Raw genomic sequence first — 20,092 nt, 5'->3', positions numbered from 1 at the left:
TAGCAAATGTGGCTTCTGCTGTATGGCACTAACTCAGCCTCCTACGCCCTGACACAAACCCTTGGGCTCTAACCAAGCCAACCTATATTCTGTGTCCCCCAGTCTGGCTGTGCCCGAGCTCACTGCTGTGAGCTGCTGCCCGGAATGCTGGCCCCTTCCCACCTTATATCAAAATCCCACCTGCTCACAGCTGCCCCAGCCAAGAATTCATTACTCCCACTGGTAACTTCACACTTCTTATTTGGCTTTGCTGCCACTGGACCTGGAAGCCCTAATTCTTTCAAATCCACATGTCTCGTTCCTCTCACCCACCAGGCCACAAGTTCGTGGGGGCCAGGGGCCAGGTCTAGTGCATCTGGGCATGCCCAGCACAGTGCCTGGCCGGGAGTCCAGTGTTTACCCCTGATCAGCTTAGGAGGAAGGAAAAGGGAATTCCGTGGGGGAGGGGTGAGAGCCATAAGGGAAGAGAAGGGCTTCCTCTGCCTCGGGTACCGCACCCAAGGCCTGACCACAAGGCCCGGGCTGGCCCAGGCCACTTCTCTTTGTTGGGCGCAACAGGATGGCAACAGCCTTTTTTCAGCAGCTACCTTCCCTTCCTCCGGGGGACCTAAAGAGCGACAGCCGAGGCCCCTTTCTGGGCTAGGCACCACTGCCCACTCCATGCTCTCCATGGCTTTGCTTACGAAACCTGGACAGCAGGACTGGCCAACATGAGGGAGGTGGGCAAGGAGGGGAGAGGAACGACTCAGGTGCTTGGGAGCTGGGCTCGGGCTCTAGCTCCGAGCTCCTCGCTAAAGCTCCTCAGTCTCTCTTTCACGTCCCAAGTCCTGTCTCAGGGTCGGGCTCCTGGCAAGCTCTGGAGAAACGTCTGTGGAATCAATGACTGATCCATTCCGGGAGGGCCACCCCCCTCAAGCCGTCCTCCCACAGGTACCACAGCTCATTCTAGAGTGTCCACTTGCTCCTGATTGGCCGTCCACTCTCAGCTGGGCAAAATGCAAGCCCTGGGCCTGGCACTCAAATGGCTTCTCAGCCTCCTCTCCCATCTCTCCTGTACTTTTTACATTTTATTTGACAGATACATAACTCATTCTGTGCCAGGTACCGTTCTAAGCATTTTACAAACATAAACCCATTGAACTTCATAAAAATGAACAGTATTATTATCTCCTTTTTACAGGTGAGGAAACTGAGGCACAAAGAGATGAGATAACTTGCCTGTGGTCAAACAGGCTGCTGCTAGTAAGTGGCAGAGCTGGGATTCCAACTCGGACTCTGCTCTAGGGCCATTCTTGAAATCCCTCTCTCTACGTCTAGTAGGTCTCTTTGTGGCTGTGCATTTGGCACCCAGCAGTCTATCTGGAATACCACTCCCCTCTTCTGCTTAGTGACCTTTCTCATCTTTTTCCTCTTGTCTTTTCAGAGTTGGCTCAGACATGGGCTCTGGTGGAAAGTTCCTCCCAGCCCCCTCTCCCGGGGGGTTAGCAGCTCCCACGCTCAGGCCCTCTCTCAGTTATTCTCGGCCATCAGCGCTAGTCTGCAAATCTGTTTCCCCCTCACCCCCCAAACTGTGAGCTCCTGGGACTATGAACTGCTCATAATTGCATCCCCAGGGTCTAGAAGTGCAGGACGTGGTTTGATGAGTGAATGGAGGAAAAAGTGAATGGTCCAGGCTCAGTCTCATGGATTAAACTGAGAGCAAAGGGTTTCAGGCACAGCGACCCAGAGGCTGGCCAGCTCCTGAGGCCTTCTTGCCAGCACTGGGTGGGGGAGCTGCTGGTTTGGGCTGAGCTTTTGTGTCTTAGAGGCACACACTGAAACTGATCCCAGATGGGATTGCTGATATGTCTCCCAGTCTCCCCGCTGGCCCCCAAGTCCTTCTTCCCTCGTGACTGGTCCATCTTGTTGCCTTCTCCTATATCTGTAGCAGGTCCCCATTCCCCATCTGCCAGAGCAGCATTATGCCTTATCCCTCATTCAAAATTTAACTCCCTCTCTGAGCTTTCTGTCTGTGTTGCTCCCTCCTCCGCCCCCTAGAAGATCTCAGAATCAGCTGTCAGCCCCAGCACCCCGTCGCCCCCTGCCCTGCTTCCATGCACCACACAGAGGGGTTTTTTCCTGCCTTTGAGGCAGATACTGTGTCTAAAATCTCTTTGAGAGGTTGCAGGAGACAGAACTTTTGCGAGGGTTTATAGACTCAAAGGTCCAGAGGGGTTCTGCATGTGACCAGCTAGAGGACCTCAAGTCAAGTCTCTTACCGTGTCTGAGCCTCAATTTCCTCATCTGATAAATGGGGATAAAATGCACCTTGTCTTCCTCATGGGAGCTTGAAAACTTGTTCATTGTAACCAGTTTCTCAGTTGACCAAAACTTTAAAGAAAGGAAATAACTCCAGAGGCCTAAAAATTAAGACAACCACTTTGGGGCATAACTTGGCAACCACTATCTAAGTGGAAGATAACACCACTCTGTAACCACACGCTGGTAGACTGAACACACAAGGAGCTGTGTACTCGAATAGTCTCTGAAGGATTGCTTGCAATGGCAAAAATACTGCCAACAACCTAAATGTCCATCAGGAGGGTACCGGGCAAACAGCTCGCCATACAGTTACAAAAAGGAATAGTATATAGGAATCAAAATGGGTTCATCAGAGCTCATGTTTCAAAATGGTTAAATCTCCAAAACAACCTGGAGAGAAAAACCTAAATTCAGAATATGTACAGCATACCATTTAAATCAAGTGCAAAACTACACAAAACAGTACTATATGTTGCTGTGGATAAATGCCTATGCAGGAAAAATGTTTAAAAGACACGAGAATACAAACATCAAAAAAAAATCAGGATTGTGGTTTCCTCTGAGGAGGGAGACATGGGGCTCCCATCTCTGTCTAAAGTAAACATGGCACAGTGATAAGATTTCACCGAACTAAGTGGTAGGTGCTATGCTATTCTGTGTACTTTTTTAAAAATTTATTTTGAGAGAGAGAGAGAGAGAGTGAGAGAGAGAGAGGGAGGGAGGGAGGGGGAGAAGGGGAGAGGGGGGAGAGAGAGGGGGGATGGAGGGAAGGAGGGAGAGAGAGAGAAAGAGAGAATGAATATCCCAAGTAGGCTGCTCACTGACAGCACTGAGCCCAATGCAGGGCTTGAACTCACGACCATGAGATCATGACCCGAGCTGAAACCAAGAGTCAGATGCTTAACTGACTGAGCCACCCAGGTGCCCCTTTTCTAATTGTAAAATAATTTGTACTTTTTAAAAGATTTTAAAATAATTTCTTAATAGAATAAATTAAAAAAAATTTTTTAATGTTTATTTAATTTTGAGAGAGAGAAAGAGACAGAGTGTGAGCAGAGGAGGGGCATACAGAGAGGGAGACACAGAATCCAAAGCAGGCTCTGGGCTGAGCTGTCAGCACAGAGCCCAATGTGGGGCTCAAACCCATGAACTGTGAGATCATGACCTCAGCCAAAGTCAGACACTTAACCAACTGAGCCACCCAGGTGCCCCTAGAATAATTTTTTTTCATGTTTATCTATTTTTGGGGGAGAGAAAGAGTGAGCAGGGGAGGGGCAGAGAGAGAGAGGAGACAGAGAACCCCAAGCAGGCTCCACACTGCCAGCACAGAGCCTGACACGGGGCTCAAACCCACGAACCATGAGATTGTAACCTGAGCCAAAATCAAGACTCAGATGCTTAACTGACTGAGCCCTCTGGGTGCCCCGAGTTTTAAAATAATTTCTAAAAAAAAGACAGCTCTCTCAGGTCACCCTGGGTCTTCCATGTATGGGTCTCAACAGTGGCATGGAACCCCAGCTGTGTCCTTTTCACTGTCTCATGGTAGGAACCCCATGTCTGTGGGGCCGGAAGGTCTCCCCCCAGAGGATGTCTTCCAGAGGAGGGTGAGCGGGTGGCAGGTTGTGTCAGTGGGGTGTCTGTGTGGGCTGGGGAGCAGGAACCAGCTTGCTCCCTTTCACAACCACCCCCGCCTTAGTAAAATGTCAGCAAGCTGGGGAAGGGGGGGCGGAGAGCCAGGCAAGCTGTTAACCCGCGAGATGCTGATGCCGGGGCGTGGGTGGTGCAGGCCCAGGCTCCCAGACAGCTATTTTGGCATGTGCTGTGATCGGGCTCAGCCCTGGCAGGGGAGAGGCCTCTACGTGGGAGCTCTGGACTGGCACTGTGCCAGGCGCAAGGGGGAGGAGGTCTCTGGAAGGGAGGGAGAGGGCTCTGGGGCCCTTCTCTCTTCAGACCTCTCACCGTGAGATGCTGAGTACAAATGAGACCCAGCGCACTGTGCTCTCTTCCCTAGCACCTCTCCCCAGGCCACAGGCCACAGGCCACCCAGTGACCTCAGGGCAATATCAAGGGTTCCTTTGAAAATGTCTCGAGCCTTCTGCAACCTGCATTTTGAAAGCAAGATAAAAGATCACAGACTTGCCCCTCCACTCCACACCCAGCCAGGAAGCACATGACAATCTGCTTTTACAACCCGTTCTCCCTCATACTCCCATAGTCCCATTACCAAGGGTCCTCCCACCCAGCCTTGAAGCTAGGGTCCTGGTGGCAGTTCTCCCTTGGGGTCTAGGAGAAGAACATCTCATGGGTCTCACTCCACTCCCATACCAGACAAAAATCTCTTAATTTCACAGAGCGCTCAAACCCCTTTATAGGCTCTACCAGTTTGGAGATGGGAAAATAAAACAGAAGAAAAGAGTGCTAGTAGGTAGGGTGGCCTATGTTGTGAAAAGACCCAGCGGGAGCTGTGTGATACCGGGCCAGGCCTCTGACCTCTCTGAGCCTTTGTTTCTGATCTGTAAAATGGGAATAAAGCCAACCACACGAGTGTTGCAAGGATTACACGAACCGGATAGATTTACAGGCTTCGGGCGTCTGTTAACTCTGCCGAAGAGGAGTTGGTGCATCACTCACCTGGATGCAGGGGAGGGTAGGGGAGGGTGGGAGTGCTCCTGTCCTCAGCTTCCCCCTCTTCTCCCTCAGCCACGGAGCCCTGGACCTCACTCAAGCCTGCTCTCCATCACCTAACCAAGTCCCTGGTGTCTCAACTGAGGAAGGGGGCAAAAAACAAAGATCGATAATGACAGACTGCTCCTCAAGGGCATCTGGTCACTGCTCTGTCCACTCTTCCCATTCAGAACTGCCTTCCAAGGCTCACACCTGTGACTAGAATGCCAGGCGGGTCCCATGTTGAGAACTATGGAGGCAGTTCTGATACCTAAGGGTATCAGGGGCTCCACAAAGGAAACTGAGGAAGCAGTCCTGGGGAGCAAGAAATGAGTGCTTGGTAGCACCCAGAGGTGCACCCACTAATCTCGCCCAGGAACGAGGAGAGCTGGTGAGCCTAGAGGCAGGTGCTCCCTCTTCTCATCTACACTGCCTCCCATGCTGACGTACAGAACTGCTCAGGTGGCAGTGGCAGCCTCCAGAAGGAGAGGCAGAGGGGGAAGGGAGGAGGGCAGGTTGGAAGGCACCAGATGAGGATTCCTCAGAAAGCAAGGAAGACTGTGGGGTCCTGAGCTGTGGTACAAATTGACATGATCCTGGGGTTAGGGGACCAGTGTTGGAGTCCCAGGTAACCCCTAGCTATCTGTGAGACTCTGGCCCAGTCAAGGCCACATCGCCAGGCCTCAAACTTTAGGGAGAGTGAGGGGTTGGGCCAGGTGATGTGAAAGCTCCCGCCTAGCCTGCCCTCTGCCTCATTCTGATTGGCTCGGCCCTGGCAGCCAGAGTGGCAGGTAACTCGCCAGTAGGAGGTATCCGTAGGTCCACCCAAAGCAGATGTTTGGTACAAGTGGACTAGCTGGAAGGAGAATCTCCCCTCCCACCACCCTCTCCACAATGGTAGCTGTCGCCCCCCTGTGTCGCTATAGAAATACTGCAAGGACAAGTTGCCCATCAGCTTCTGGACCTTAAAATTCTCTCTTGCCTTCGTAGGGATATAGGGACCCAACCCCTGCTTCACCTAGAGCCCAGCACAGGCCAAGCCTCAGGGCCGATATGCCCACTCACTTCCTCCTCTGCTTGGGGGATGACTGGTGAATTCTGGAGAGGTCTCCAGGAAGCTGAGGAGAGTCTGATTCTTTTTCCCCTACCTCCAGCTGCCCAGGGCTTAGGCTTTCTTTGACTAGGGTCACTCAGTCCTTTCTCTGTCCTTGCCTGGGAGGACACCCACTCTCCTGTTCTGCCAGCTGGGTGGCTCTGTATCCTGAGATTTGACCTTTTGGGAATATGGCAGGAGACAAAATGACAAGAGTCGCCCAACCCTTCCCCCGACCTGTAAGCCAGAGAGACTCTGGCGGGTGTGTGGCAGCGGAGGAAGACTGTGAGAGTCCTGTCCTGGTTCCCAACCTCAGATGGATCCACAATGGCACACAATGTTGCATGGTGGGTGGGCAGAATGGGGTGAACTGATGCACAGCTCAGCCACTGGGGTCCCTTCTCAAACTGGTAGGAACCCAGGGACCCTAGCTTGCACCTGGTCCTCTGGACACCTGGGCCACTCCCAGCATCAGCCTAAGACAAACAACTCAAAGAGGTTCCTTTGCTCCCAGATATCCTGGTGCCACAGACAGGGGTTCTCGCCTCTGCATGAGGCATCCCTCAACATGTGCCTCCCCAACCACTGCAAAATCAACCCAAACTCCAGCTCAGGCACCCCAATGGGCACCCTCTACCAGTCTGGACTTCCGGACCATGCGGCATCACCTCTGAATGGGACCTATTGTTTCAAACTTGTTCCACAGGTGTGTTTCCTGCCCTCTGGGAACGAATGACATTGGCAGAGCCAATGATCAGGCTCCCAGGGGCTCTGTAGGCCCAGGCTCCTTTACGTCTAGGTGTGTGAAGTGCCAGGTAATTTCTGATGCCCCTGGGGTGCAAAACCAGTTAATCCACAAGCTGCGTGACCTGCCTTGGGTCAGGCTGCTGGGACCGAGCCAGAGGATAAGTGAGTCCTCTCTCCAGGTGGGCCATGAGGAGGAGACAGAGTCACCTTCCCTCTCACTTCTGACCGACCCCCCCCCCCCCCCCCCCGCCCTTAGGCCAATAGGATCTGAAGGGTAAGAACAGAGGGAAGAAAACCCATATGCCCTGGGATTTGGGCAGGGCCTATAACCTCCTCTTCCAGGAGGGGCTGATGGTTCCCAGCAAGGACCCATAAGGTGGGATGGAGCTTGGGAGGATCATGGCCTAGCTTTTTGTCTTACTGCGCTGAAAGAGAAGGGATTCTTACTGCTCCCCAGATTTCAAGAGGGTGAAGCCAGTTGTAGGGGTCTCAGATGGGCTTCAAGGACAAGCCTCTTTAAGGAAGATGCAAAAGAGGCTGTCATTCAGAGACCGTTGTACCTGACCAGATCAGCAATGATGAACACGCGGCCCATATACCACCACTACCCCTCCCAAGCCCACAGCAGAGCGCCGATTATAGAACTCAACCACTGAGCCAAGATCCGAATGCAGAATTCCCAACCCAGCTTTAGCAGTCACCAGCAATCTGTTATCCTCGGTCCTCCCTTCTAGCCACTGACAATTCACTTACCAGGTCCCTCAGCCCCAAGCTCTAAGGTGTGTACTGGATGGAAGGGGAACAGGATAGGGTGAATGCAGAGGGCGGAAACCCAGTGAGAAGCACGAGAGCCTGGTTAAGGATGAGCACGGAGCCTAGGGAAAAGACGGGGACGCTGGCTTCAGCTGGGGCACCGGGACCTTTACCCGAGATGGGCAACCAGCGAACATGGCTGGACCAAATAAAAAACATTAAAGGGGCAGTGCCCAAGGCAAGTGCACTATTCCCAATGTTTGCCCTCCTCCCTCCAATCAAAGCAAGGGGTGGGGGTCAGCCTCAGTGGGCATCTGATTCTCTTCCCAGGACTATCGGGGAGGGCTTTTCCTCCACTGCCCTCTCCCTGACTCTACTTGGTTTTCCAAATACATTAATTTCTGAATGCCCCAGTGCCCCCAGCACAGTGCTACTATGCAGAGACACTCCTTACATGCTTCCCGAGGTGCTGTTTGATTTCCTTCTTATTAAGCAGCCTATCAGATCACTTACCATCCCCAGAGTGATGTAATACTATGGTTCTCAAACTTGGTCGCACTTTAGAAACACTTGGGAAGCTTTAAAAAACACCCAGGCCCAACCTCCAGACCTGATGAGTCAGGCATGCTAAGGATAAGATCTAGGAATCTGAATTTCCTAAAGCTCCCTAGGTCATTGTGATGTTTTGTTCAGGAACCTGGTATAGAGAAAGGGTTCTGGACTAGAGTTACAACTCTATCTCTGCCTCTTACTTGCTATGTGACTCTAGGCAAACTACTTATCTCCTTAAGCTCGTGTTTTTCCTCATCTATAAAAATGGAAAAATAACACCTGTTCTGCTTATGTTAGAGAATTATGTAAAGTATTTGTTGATTTTCTTGCTTCTTGTTCTTCCTCCTGAATGTGCCTGAAGTTCACCTCTACATGCACAAACCTGTGCCCTTCAGAACCGGCACAGCCACAGGTCACAAGAGCTCAACGCTTGGTACCCTGTGGGCAGGGACAGGAAGCCTCTGGTGGAGCCCCTCCCTCCCCCTCCGGAGCCTGCGAAAACTGGAGACTACATCCTGCAGAGCTGGGTGTAAACTGCTCCATCTTGCAGGGCTGTGGGTGACAAAACAGAGGTACGAGAAGCCTTGCTCCCTGCCCTGTTTTATATGACATTGAAGCCTGTGTGGCTTCACAAGAGCCCACAGAGCTCCATCTGCCAGTGTGAGAATCCTGATCTCTGGGTGTGCTTGGTGACACAGATACAAGGAACAGAGCCCTGGCCAGGGTAAGGCTGGCAGAGGGCATAGGTCAGCATTACAGGGACGCCAACCCGCACAATAGGAGAAAACTGTCCACATTATTGGTGGGTAAAGTCTACCCCGGGAAGGATCAGGGCAAAGCTCAGAGAGGGGGTTGTGCTGAATGCCTTGAAGCCTGGGCAACCAAAGAAAAGTGAGAGGGAGGCCTTGGGCAGGCTCCAAGGGATCAGAGTCCAGCCTGAGTTGGCTCTGGGGTCCTTAGCCAATTGGCTGCAAGTTCCCCAGCCACTGGAGAAGGGCAGGAGTCAGTTAAGAAAAAGCCCAGGGAGCCAGGTGGGATACTCATGGGGCCCCACCACCTTCCCTCACCTTACACCAGGGCTGCATGGCTGGAAGCGGCTCCAAGCCAACACTGGTACACATGCCATGAGCTGCCTGCACTCAATCTTTCCACACCCCTCCCCGGCTCCTCACCAGAGTCCTGGTCAAAGCCCTGTCCCAGGCTTTGCTGATGACATTTGGTGTGCCGGTGGAGGGGGCAGGCTGGGGCTTGAACAGCCAGCGCACGTTCCAGACTGCAGCGCACCCCATCCCTTTCCCAGCAAGGGCTGGAAGCGGGTAGGGGGAGAGATGCCTACTGCCTAGCAGAGGTAGAGACTGGGGTCTCTCCACCAACTAAGAGCAATATAGAACACAGGTGGCCAGGCACCCCCCAATCCCAGGGAGAGGCTTAAAGTGATGAGCAATTAGCTCAGTAACCAGCGCTCTGGGACAGCCATGTGTTGTGACAGTATCAACAGAGGCCATGTTCTGCAAATGTCATGCAGTGATGGTAGGCAAACGGCCCCACCGAGGCCCGGGGGGCGGAGGGGAGGAGGGTGACGGCGTGACCCCCACCTCACTGTGGCCAGGAGGCTCAGAGGGGGCCCTGTTCTCTTCAGTGCCAAGAAGGGGTGAGTGGCCAGCCACGAGGGCCCTACCTGCTGGTGCCAAGGGGCTTAGGTGCTTCTCTCTCCCTGCAGGCAAGTTGGAAGCTGACCCTGCCTCGGTACCACAGAGGAGGCACGCTAAGCTGCCGGTGCCTGGGAAAGACCTCCGTGCGGTGCCAGTGCCGGGACGCTGAGGGATGACCCCGACGCGGAGCCAACCCAAGGCAGCCCGTACCGCCGGTGCCCGGGGGAGACCTCCACTCGGTGTCAGTCCCGAGACGGCCGAGGGACGCCTGCCGGTGCCAGGAGCGGTATCCGCCCGCTACCGCGGTGCCCACCCCGCCGCCGCCGCCGCCGCGCTCACCTGTGCCCGAAGAGCCGCAGCCCTGGGAAGCGCCGCTTGTTGAGGCGCCGTGGCGCCTTGTCCGGCTCGGGACCGGCGTCGCGCTCGGAGCCGCTGGACGAGGCGGAGGCCGACTCCGAGTCGCTGCTCCGGGCCTCGGGGCTGCCGTCCCGCGGCTCCATCCGGCCCTAGCCCCGGCCGGCGGCGGGCCCGCGGGAGACGCCCATGCCGGGCGGGCGGCCGGGGCTCAGCACGCCGGCTCCGCGCCGCCTGCCGCGGCCATGGCGCGCCCTCGTTCCGCCCGCCCCGCGCCGCGCGCCCCCGCGTCCCACGCCCAGGTGCCCGGGAAGCGGCCGCCGCGGCTCCAGGAAGTGCCGCCAGCCGCGGCCGCAGGACCCCGCATAGCTGGCCGGGCCGCTGCCTGCCCGTCGCCGAGCACGCCCCCTCGGCTGCGCGGCGGCACCGGCTCGCGGCGCCCTCTGCCGGCCACCGGCCGCGCCGCAACCTGCCTCGGTGGGGGCGGGGCCAGGAAGGGGCGGGGGCACGGGGGCCCCGCCTCCCCATCCCCCCGCCTCCCCATCCCCGGGCTGGTCCGCCTGGATCCCACATTATCTCCTCCGGCCTGACACGCCCGCGCTGAGCGCAGCCAGACGCACACGATCTTTTCCTCCCCGTAGCCCCTCCCCGAACAACCTACATAGTCACAAGTGAACACTCGCGAGGGCAGCTGTCACCCCCCCCCCTTCCCTCCCACAGCCACACCGGTATAGACACCTCTCTTGCACCCCCTGTGCCCACTCACAACCACTCATACCGTCTCCACACTTACCCCCTTGGCTCTCCCAAATCACACCCCCCAGGAACACAAGTCACACAGTGCTCCCCATACACAGAACAAACACGCCTCTCACACACACTTAGGCTCACTCATTACTTAAGCTAACACTTCCCACCCCAGCCTCTCACACTCAGATATATATACCAAGGACCAAAGTCACTTCGTGACCCTGGCACACACCAGCAAAGAACATACACGTTTCTCATACAAGTTAATCTCTCCTCAGCTATTCACAGTTGTTTCCAACCCTTTCACACACTCCTAACACAGTGTTCTCCCAACACAATACCCAGTGGGTCCTGTAGATCTCTGACACTACAGGAGTCACGTGCACACTTCTTACACACTCATACACACATACACACAAGGACCACACTCTCATTCACCAACATGCACGCCCACAGAGGACGTACACATCTTTCTCCTACTCACGAATACCCCCCTAGGACAACAGTTACACGTTGCCACATCCCTCTTATACACACATCACTCACCCAGAAATATGCCTTGCAAACACACCCCCAAAGGCAACAGAGATTGTCCCCCTCTAGAGACGAGGAAAGCAGTTGGAACCAGAGCAGTCAACTGGGGTGGCACAACCAGCACACGTGCTTGGGAATCAACGGCTGGGGCAGCTTCTGACAGTCCCCACAGGGCTGACAAGGGGAGGCCAGGAACCCGGAGATCACGGTCCTCTTCCTCCCAAACTGTGTCACCCCGATGCCCACATCAGTTGCCCGCTGTTTCTGTTAGCACTCCTTTTGCAAAGCCACATCCTGTGTCACCTTCACTTTCACCCTCTTCTCTGGGGTTCTGGCAGCCCATTTTCCAGCCTTAACCAGCCACATATAACCAATGCTCGGGGCAAACCTGTGGTTTTGAGAAACAACCAGTGCCCAGAAGCTCAGAACCTTCTTCCAGTGTCCTTCAAGGTTCCTGTAGGCCCGGAGAAAGTGTGACCAGGGAGGTGTGGGTACCAGCCCTCCAGCCAGCACAGGTGCCAGGGTGGCCAGGAGGAGGGCAGTGAAATCCCCAAATGGGTCTGACACTGTCCTCCTGGGGTGTATGGTTCCCTCTGAGGATGTTTCCCAATGGTTCTGACCCCAAGCTCTGACAGTGTCAGACCGGAGGCAGCTGAAGACCCCACGGAGTTTGCACACAGCGTTACAACACCCAACGCCACATTCCTGTGGGGGCTGTGCTTCCCAGATCCTCCTGTTACTAGCTCGCTCAACTCTTAGCCTCCCACCACACTGCCTCCCAGCAATTCAAACATCAGAACTCCCCTCACCCTGTCAAGAACCCTTTGCCCTTTGCTGAGCCTCTGCAGAGCCGCTGGACAACGGGTGGGTAACCTCACTTTTGCCACCCCCCCCCCCCCACCACAGATAAAGGACTCAGAGAGGGCCAGACATTGCTATGCCCATTCCCGGGCCACCTCGAGTACCTACTGTGTCTGGGGGGCCTCTGCTGGGATCTGTGGCACGTCCCAGGAACGGTAGCGCCACATCTGCCTCAGTGCCCCCGGCCGTTCCCCTTCTTCTGTCCCCAGCGCCTCCGCGGGGCCCAGAGCTGTGGCCTCATCGCAGCCTCCCCCGGTTCTGTGGCCAGCCCCCAGTACGCTCATCCTGCCCGGCGACTCTCTTCCTCTTTCGGCACTTCCTGATTTGGGGGGGGGGGCCCTGCGAGAGGCCAGCGGGCTGCCCCAGAAGAGGACCACAGGCCTTGTAGGCGCCTTCCGCTGACTGGGGCAGGAGAATGGCTGGGAAGAGAGGCTGCATGGGAGGGCAAGAGGCAGGCAGGTGAGGACAAGTCCAGCCCAGCTGCCAGGAGACAGCCGGAGTCAGAGGCTGCCACTCAGCCGCCTGGCTTGCCTGGGCTGGAACCCGAACCTCAACCTCAGTCTGGCCTTCCTCTCCATTCAGCCTCTCGGATCGTCACCATTTGGTCCTGCTAAGATCTCTTCATCACAACTATGAGGCTACATGGCGGGCAGTGCCTAGCCCCTACACACCTCTCTCTCCTTAACACCTCTGTCAGCATCAGACCGGGGGTGGGCACACGGGACAGCGGTGGAGTGAGAAAAGTAACCAGAACAGAGTCAGAAGATGTGGGCTCATGGTCCGTTCCTGTCATTTACTGAATCAGATCAGAGAGGGCTACTTCTCTGAGTCACGTTAAATCCTTTCTGGAGTAAGGTGGGATAGAAACAGAAAAACTGATGAATATATATCTCGGAGCTTTTCTGGGCCTCAGTGTTCTCATCTGTGAGATGGAAGGGGGGCAATAGTAATAACTGGGCCCATGGAGTTTGGTGGGGATTAGATAAGAGGTAAAGGGTTTACAAATTAATTCACTCAGTGAATATTTATTGAGTATCTTCTATGCATCGAGCACTATATCAGACCATATAGCAGTGAGCAAGGAAACAGGCTTCTAACCTCACAGAGCTTAGATTCTAGTGGGGAAGACATGTAGGAAACAAATAATACATGACATAATGTTGGGTGTGCTATATAGAAAAAAGAAGCCAAAGTGAAGGGGAAAGAATTTGATGAGGAAAGAGTTTGGTCTCCTGCTTAGGTAGGAAATCAGGGAAGGCCTCTCTGAGGAGGTGACATTTGGGAACAGACCTAAATGAATCGAGAGAGCAGACGACGTGACTATCTGGGAGAACAGCATTCTGGGTGGAAGGAACAGAAACAGCAAAGGCCCTGAGTAAGGAATGTACTTGATGTGCCTGAAGGATAGCAACCAGGCCTGCTGGACTTTGAGGCCATCGGGAAGATTTAGTAAATAAATAGTAAGGAATACACTTACTTTTTATCGTTAAAGTTGGTTCTGGGATGGAAATCGTCTCTTCCTCAAGCATTATTTAATCACACTGCTCTATCACACTCTTTAATCACACTGCTCTTTAATCACACTGTTCTTGAGCTTTCTATGTGTTTGTTACCCCAGAAAGGCTGTAAATTTCTCGAGGACAGAAAGGGTGTCAGTTCAGTTCAGTTCAATCACTATTTACGCTACAGAACTTGAAGACACAGGAATGCACACAACGCCATCCCAGCTCTGGGAAACCTCCATCTGGTGCTGTAGTGACCTCATGACTGGAACATATTTTTCAATAAATATTTATTTAATAAATCATGCCATATCATGAATAATTAATACTCAGCATTGATAAAATAATAGCTAATATTTCTTGGACATTTCTGTGCCAGAAACCTCTGAACCCTTGTACCAAACTTATCCTCCTGTTATTTTCCTCCTGTTACAGATGGGAAAACCAAGGCACAGAGCTACCAAGCTCATCTGTCCAAGGTCATCCAGCTGGTAAGTGGTAGAATTAAGAAGCTCACCCCAGAGTCTGTATCCTTAAATAAGACATCCCATTGCCTCTCTGGGGTTGAGACATAGCTGGATGATTACTCTGAGGCTTGGCACCCCCTTTTTCCAGCAGCTCTCCCTCGAACCCATCATCTCAGAATCCCTCAAGGCAGGTCCTGTATGCTGTGGCCCATCAGAGACACTGCCAGCCAGGTCAAGGCCTATTCTAGAAGGAGGCTGTTGCAGGGCCATGTCATGTCCTCCTCTCCCAGGGATTTTGCAAGTAGCTCGAGCAGTTAAACAGAGGAAATGGGGCTGGGCTTGTTTTTAGTCTGAGGCTTCTGGCAGACCTGGAACAGCGGAGAGCAGGAAATGTGACTCTTGAGGGGAAGCAGGACAGGCTGGAGGCTCTGAGAGGCAGAGCAATCCTGACTGGGAGACCAGGATCCCCTTGGACTTGTGCTCCTCCAAGCTCAATACTTCCCAGGCGGGCTGGAGAGGACGAGGCTGGAAGGGACAGGTGCACAGTGCTGGGGAGGATGCCCTTGGCAGTTGCTAGGACAACATGTGCCAGCATTGGGGAGCTGGGGACCCCTCAGAATCCACCCAGATACACACAGGAAGAGGAATCTGGGTAAGAAAATTATTCTGGGCTTTGTTGAGGCCCCAGAGGGTGAGGTGTTCTACTTTCAGTGGCCTGGATGAGCAACTGGGAGCTGGGGAAAAGAAATGTACCAGGGCACGAAATGCTCTACCCACGATCTGGACAGCCTCTGCTCTCAAAACCAGCCAAGCCAGCCTCCTTGGCCTGACCTTCGAGGCTCCTTATGCTCTGGTTCCTTCCTTTTTTGCCTCTTTGTCCAGGCTTTCCCTGTGGAGACTTTCTCTCAGCTCACACCACGCTGGTGCCTGCCTCCCAGTAGGTGCTCAATAAACATTGCTTCTCTCTTTTTTTCACACTTCTTTTAACATGCCACCCTCACCCTTGCCAATCCATTCTGCCTATGGTGCTCTCCATGCCCTGTCTGCCCGTAATGCTTGACCAATCAAAATCTCCATCCTTCAAAACCCAAGCCCAAGAAGCACAAGTGGGAAGGTGAAAAGAGCCCCAGACACAGAATCCACTGGTTCAAACTCCAGCCCTTGCTGTGTGACCCTGGGTGAGTCACGTAACATCTCTAGGTTGGACCAGATGATTTCTAAAATCTCGTCTGCTCTGATTCATTTGAATCTCCTTCCCAACCTCCAGGTTTTTACTTATCCATTCATATGACAAATATTTTATAAACACCCAAGTCTCGAATGCTGCCCCAGGGCCAGCATTCCCACCCCACTGATTTATCTCTGACACTCACTTCTGTTCCCAAGAACATTCCTATGTCATGCGACCTTGTGTGCACGTCAGTCTTGTCTCCTTGCAAAATTCTTGGACCCTATGCTGCTCCTAGGTCGGTGCTGGGTGCACAGTATGTGTGCTCAGTAACTTCCCGTGGAAGTGAGGAGAGGAAGCTGAGCAGAGGGAGGGAGATGGGCTTCCTGTTTGCACTAGTGGCTGTGGTGAGGCACAGGGAATTTTTTGAATCTAAATCCCTCCTCAGCAGCTAAGCCTATTGTCCAGGTACCTGCTGAGGGCCTTGGGAGCAGCCCAGAGCCCAAAATACCTGCTGCTCCCTGGCCTCTGCCCAGGTGCTGGGCCTCTGCCCCCACAGAGGAGACTGATGTACCTGAGTGGGGCTGCAGGTTGCCCCTGGCTAGTGACAGATGGAACTTTGATTAGACCCCTTCTGGGCAGGCTCATTAAAGCGGTGTGCAGGAAGAAATCTGGAGGAGGGGCTGGGTTCCTCTCCCCCTGGGGCAAGAGAGCTGTGGGTATAGGACTGGCACTCTGCAGTCAAGGGTGGTCCCTCAAACCACGATCTCTCTCGGAAATTGTCCTTTGGCACACCCCAGGTCCCCAGGCTGGAGGTGAGAGGAGCTTGGGTGGTTCTTCCATTATTCTGGGTCAGCTGCATCTGCCCTAAGGAGCTCCCTCCCACCCCTACTGTAGCCAAGCCCCCAGGGCAGGATCAGCAGACTTCCTGCCCTTCAAACCTCCTACCCCCGTGTACTGGGTCATAAGCCCTGATTGCAGAAGCACCCTTCAGTCCTCATGCCTCCAGTCCTATCACCCCCTCCTGGAGATAGATGCACTTAGAGCCAAAAGAAAAAAGTCCCTAAAGATGAAAGCCCAGGCCCTTGGAAGGCTGACAGAGTAAAAAGGGCTTTGGGGTGAACTGTCCAGTAGCCCTCAAGCCCCCACCTACTCCGTGAATCCTGCTTTGTCTTCCTTCTGCAAATATCTCTAGGCCAAGAACACTGGTCAAACACAGTAGAGCTCATCAGAAGCCAAATCTAGTCCTAATGCCTTCCCTACCCACTTCATATATCCTTGAGGAGAAGCCTTTCCTAGCCTTTGCTAACCCTTGTCCTTGGGACCTGGACCTTGAGGGGCCTCTCTGAATGCTCTGTTCTGGAATTGTACAAATTGAAGCAACAATGAGACTCTGACCCAGGCGTCCTGATGCCTGGCCCTTGGGCTACATTTTCAGCAGCACACCAGAGAAGCACCTGTTCAAATGGCTGTGCTCAAACTGGTCCTCCCAGCTTCCGTCCAAAGTGCCCAAATGGCTTGTGCTCCCCTGGTGTGGGGGTAGGGGGCATGAGCTGCGGGGGGGTATGTCCCAAATGCTATGTGCCAAAACAGGACCCGATAAGCCCCTCTCTCTGGGATCCCAATCCCTGCACTGTGCCTGGCCCCACCTCTGGGCACTGCCCTCCTTGGCCTTTGACTCACTAGTCAGCAAGAGTCTCAGGTCCCTGAGGGGAGGAAGGATCTCCAGTCTGGGCCTTGTCCCTGCCCTTCCCAAAGGAAGGAAAATGGATAGACTCCCCGCTTCCAGCTCCCTCTGTCAGCGGACCCCCTCCTCCAGCTCCAGCTCAGCTCTCTGCCCCCGGTTTTTGCATTTTTAATTCAGGACAGAATGTGATCTCTTGCAGCTCCTTGCTTTATTCTGTTGCTATTTAAATTACAAATCGGCCCCATCTCCCCTGTCACTCCAGGGTTATTTTTAGCTGCTGGTAAATAGCAGCAGGGAGAGTTGGATCAGGTGGCCCTCCCTCAAGGAGCTGTGTACCCGCAGCCCCATGCCCACAGGAGGGGCACCCTTCCCTGCCAGTTGGCGCCTCCAGTCGCTTCCTCCCCACCCCACCCTTCTCTGGGGACGGAGGGGGTCGGGGGAGGACTGTAGTCTGGGACAGGCATCGTGCTCAGTTCTTGCTTAGTCTCCGGGGAAACTCCACCACTCCCAGGTCTCATTACCCAACCATCACTCAGGGTCAACCTCCTTCAGGGGCCTTCCTGGACACCCCCCTCCCCCAGAGGTCCAGCTATAGAGGCCCAAAGGTCTTCTAACTTGTACATCTCTTATCTTCTTCAATCTTCCCAGCCATTCTCCTGTGTGGGTATTATTGTTCGTGTTTTCCATGTGAGGAAACAGGGTCAGAGGTAAAAGTGACTTGCCCAGCTAGGAAGGGCCCGGCTGGAATTCGAACCCAAGTCTCTCTGACCCCAAAGACTGCATACATGTGCACCGCAGTGCCTCTATTGGTGCAATGCATGTGCCCTCTTGCCCAGTGTCCAGGTCAATTCTCAGTGCCTACCGTCCCATCCCATCTATCTATTGGATCAGGGATTGGCAAACCATGGCCAATGGGCCACATCCGGCCTGCTGCCTGTTTTTGGATGGCTGTGAGCTAAGAAGGGTTTTTACAATTTTAAATGGTTGGAAAAAAAGCAAAAGAATAATATTTGTGACAGTGGAAATGATATGAAATTTAAAGTTCAGGGTCTATAAATAAAGTTTCACTGGAATGCAGCCATGCTCATGCGTTTTCAAGTTGTCTGTGGCCACTTTGGTGCTACAATGGCAGAGCAGAGTGACACAGACTGTATGGCTTGCAAAGCCTAAGATATTTACTGTTTGGCCTTGTACCAAATCATACTTTTGGCGAGGGAAAGGACCGTGTCCCACACCTCCATCTCATACAGTACCTGGCCCAGGGCCAGAACTATAGACAGAGGTACTGGTCCTCCTTCAAGGTCCTGTTGGGGCCACAAGAGCGCCCAGCACAGGGGAGCCCCTTGCCAGCCACACCCCCGTGATTCGGCTCACATGTTACCTCTCTTCTTCAGCTTCTTCACAGGTTTCTAAACCTGCTTCACCCCCAGAATCACCTGGGAGGGGTTTTTAAAGTTGAGATGCTCAGGCCCAACCCCAGACTACTTATATAGCAGGATCTCCAGGGATAGGGCTTTAGAGATGATTTAAAAAGAGATCCCCAGGTGATCTGGTTTGGGAACCACTGGGCTGAGCTCCAGAGGTCCAAGCTGTGCATCTTCTGACCCTTTCAGACCAAACCCAAGTCCCTTGTACCCCTCTGGCTTTTCCCAGGCTGGAGGCTGCCCCCCAGTGGTCTCTTGAGTCCAACCCTGGATGCTTAGGACTTTCGCAAGTGTATGGATAATTTCCCTCAAGCCCGGATGTAGATAGAAGCTGTCCCCCCACTTCCCTTGCCCACCAAGAGTTACTACTGGCACAGACCTGCTATCTCTCCATCCACCTAAAGCAGCTGCCGGCGCTGCGTCCAGCCCACCATGGGGCTGTGGGAACCCTTTTCCCAGAAGCCATCACATCCCTAAAAGCTTCTAGCGTCCTCCTGAAAGCCCCCCCCCCCCCCCACCGTCCTCACTTACGTCAGAGACAGCCAGGCCTCAATCCTGCTTCCGTTTCCACCCCTCGCCCTCAGATTTTTTTACCCCCGCGTTTCTGTCTAAAAGCCTTTTCTCTCCATGAAGGGCTTTCAACCGCTTTTCTTAGTAACTCCTCACAGCGGGGTGGGAGGTTTATCTGCGAGCCAGAGCCACATGGAACTCTGGCAGGCGGAGGATGTGGAAAAGGCCACTGTGGGCCTGAGCTCTTGTCTGCCCCCCGCAACCTGTACAAGGAAGTCATCAGGCCATGCAGAACTGGAGGCCAGTTCCGGAGGCCACACGGGAGGGCTTAGCCAGAAACACAGCTCATTCCACTGGGGTTCCCCTCAGTTGGGGGCTTGAGGAAAAGTATCTCCCATATACTTGAGAAAGTCCTAAATACTCAGGGTTGGGCTCAGGAGACTATTGGAGGGCAGCCTCCAGCCTGGGAAAAGCCAGAAGGGTATAAGGGACATGTGCTTTTCCAGACCTTCTTCTGCCCTCTCCCCAGGGGGCTCTTCTTGCCTTGATGCCTTGTGCTGCTCTGGTCCTAAGTTTGGGCTCCTGGCCTAACTGCAGGGTGTAAGGAGGTGCCTTGCGTGATCTGTCCAGGGGTGACAGCTGGAACCCATGTGGGCTGTCTCCTGTAGCCCTCACATAGGTGGCCTGGAGGTTTCCTTTACAGCCAGAGATGAACCGTAGTTTGTCACCCTGCATCCTTCATGACTAGAGGCCTCAAGTTCGGGCTGTGGAGGGGTCTCCATTCAGGAACCACCCTGGGGGAACCCAGTCTTTGCCAATTGCTTCTGTAGGGAGGTGAGGAGGGGGGCACACGCACACACCTTCCATCTCAGCCCTTTCATTATTCTCTACTTCTAATCCCCTAAGCCTCAACCCCATTCTGGCCTCCTTTCCAACTTCAGATGCTGTTTGTCCCTGCCCCAGAGCCAGGGAAAATCTTGGGGTCATCCCCTAATGTTACAGATGAAGAACTGAGGTTCAGAGACAGAGAGATTGTCTAGCTCAAGGACATACAGCAAGTTACCGGCAGAAGT

The 20,092-nt window shown here is 53.9% G+C and overlaps 1 protein-coding gene across 7 annotated transcripts in view; it reads right to left on the bottom strand.

The window, feature by feature from the left end:
- DGKZ (diacylglycerol kinase zeta) overlaps positions 1-12,545 on the bottom strand; it is a 33,417-nt gene extending 20,872 nt beyond the window's left edge. For 2 of the 7 annotated variants that reach the window (XM_042904164.1, XM_042904165.1), the window contains exon 1: positions 10,102-10,340. In XM_042904164.1, the coding sequence (XP_042760098.1) occupies positions 10,102-10,262 (161 nt within the window). In that variant the 5' untranslated portion in view covers positions 10,263-10,340. Of the gene's footprint in view, positions 1-10,101; positions 10,341-12,369 lie in introns of those variants that run through there. The other 5 variants (XM_042904166.1, XM_042904167.1, XM_042904170.1 and 2 more) reach the window with 4 other exon arrangements.
- Between the last annotated feature and the right edge of the window lie 7,547 nt (positions 12,546-20,092).

The sequence above is a fragment of the Panthera leo genome, chromosome D1 (genome assembly GCF_018350215.1).
Source record: "Panthera leo isolate Ple1 chromosome D1, P.leo_Ple1_pat1.1, whole genome shotgun sequence".
Taxonomy (NCBI): domain Eukaryota; kingdom Metazoa; phylum Chordata; class Mammalia; order Carnivora; family Felidae; genus Panthera; species Panthera leo.
The sequence above is the reverse complement of the archived record's forward strand: the minus strand, read 5'-3'. Positions and strand labels throughout refer to the sequence as shown.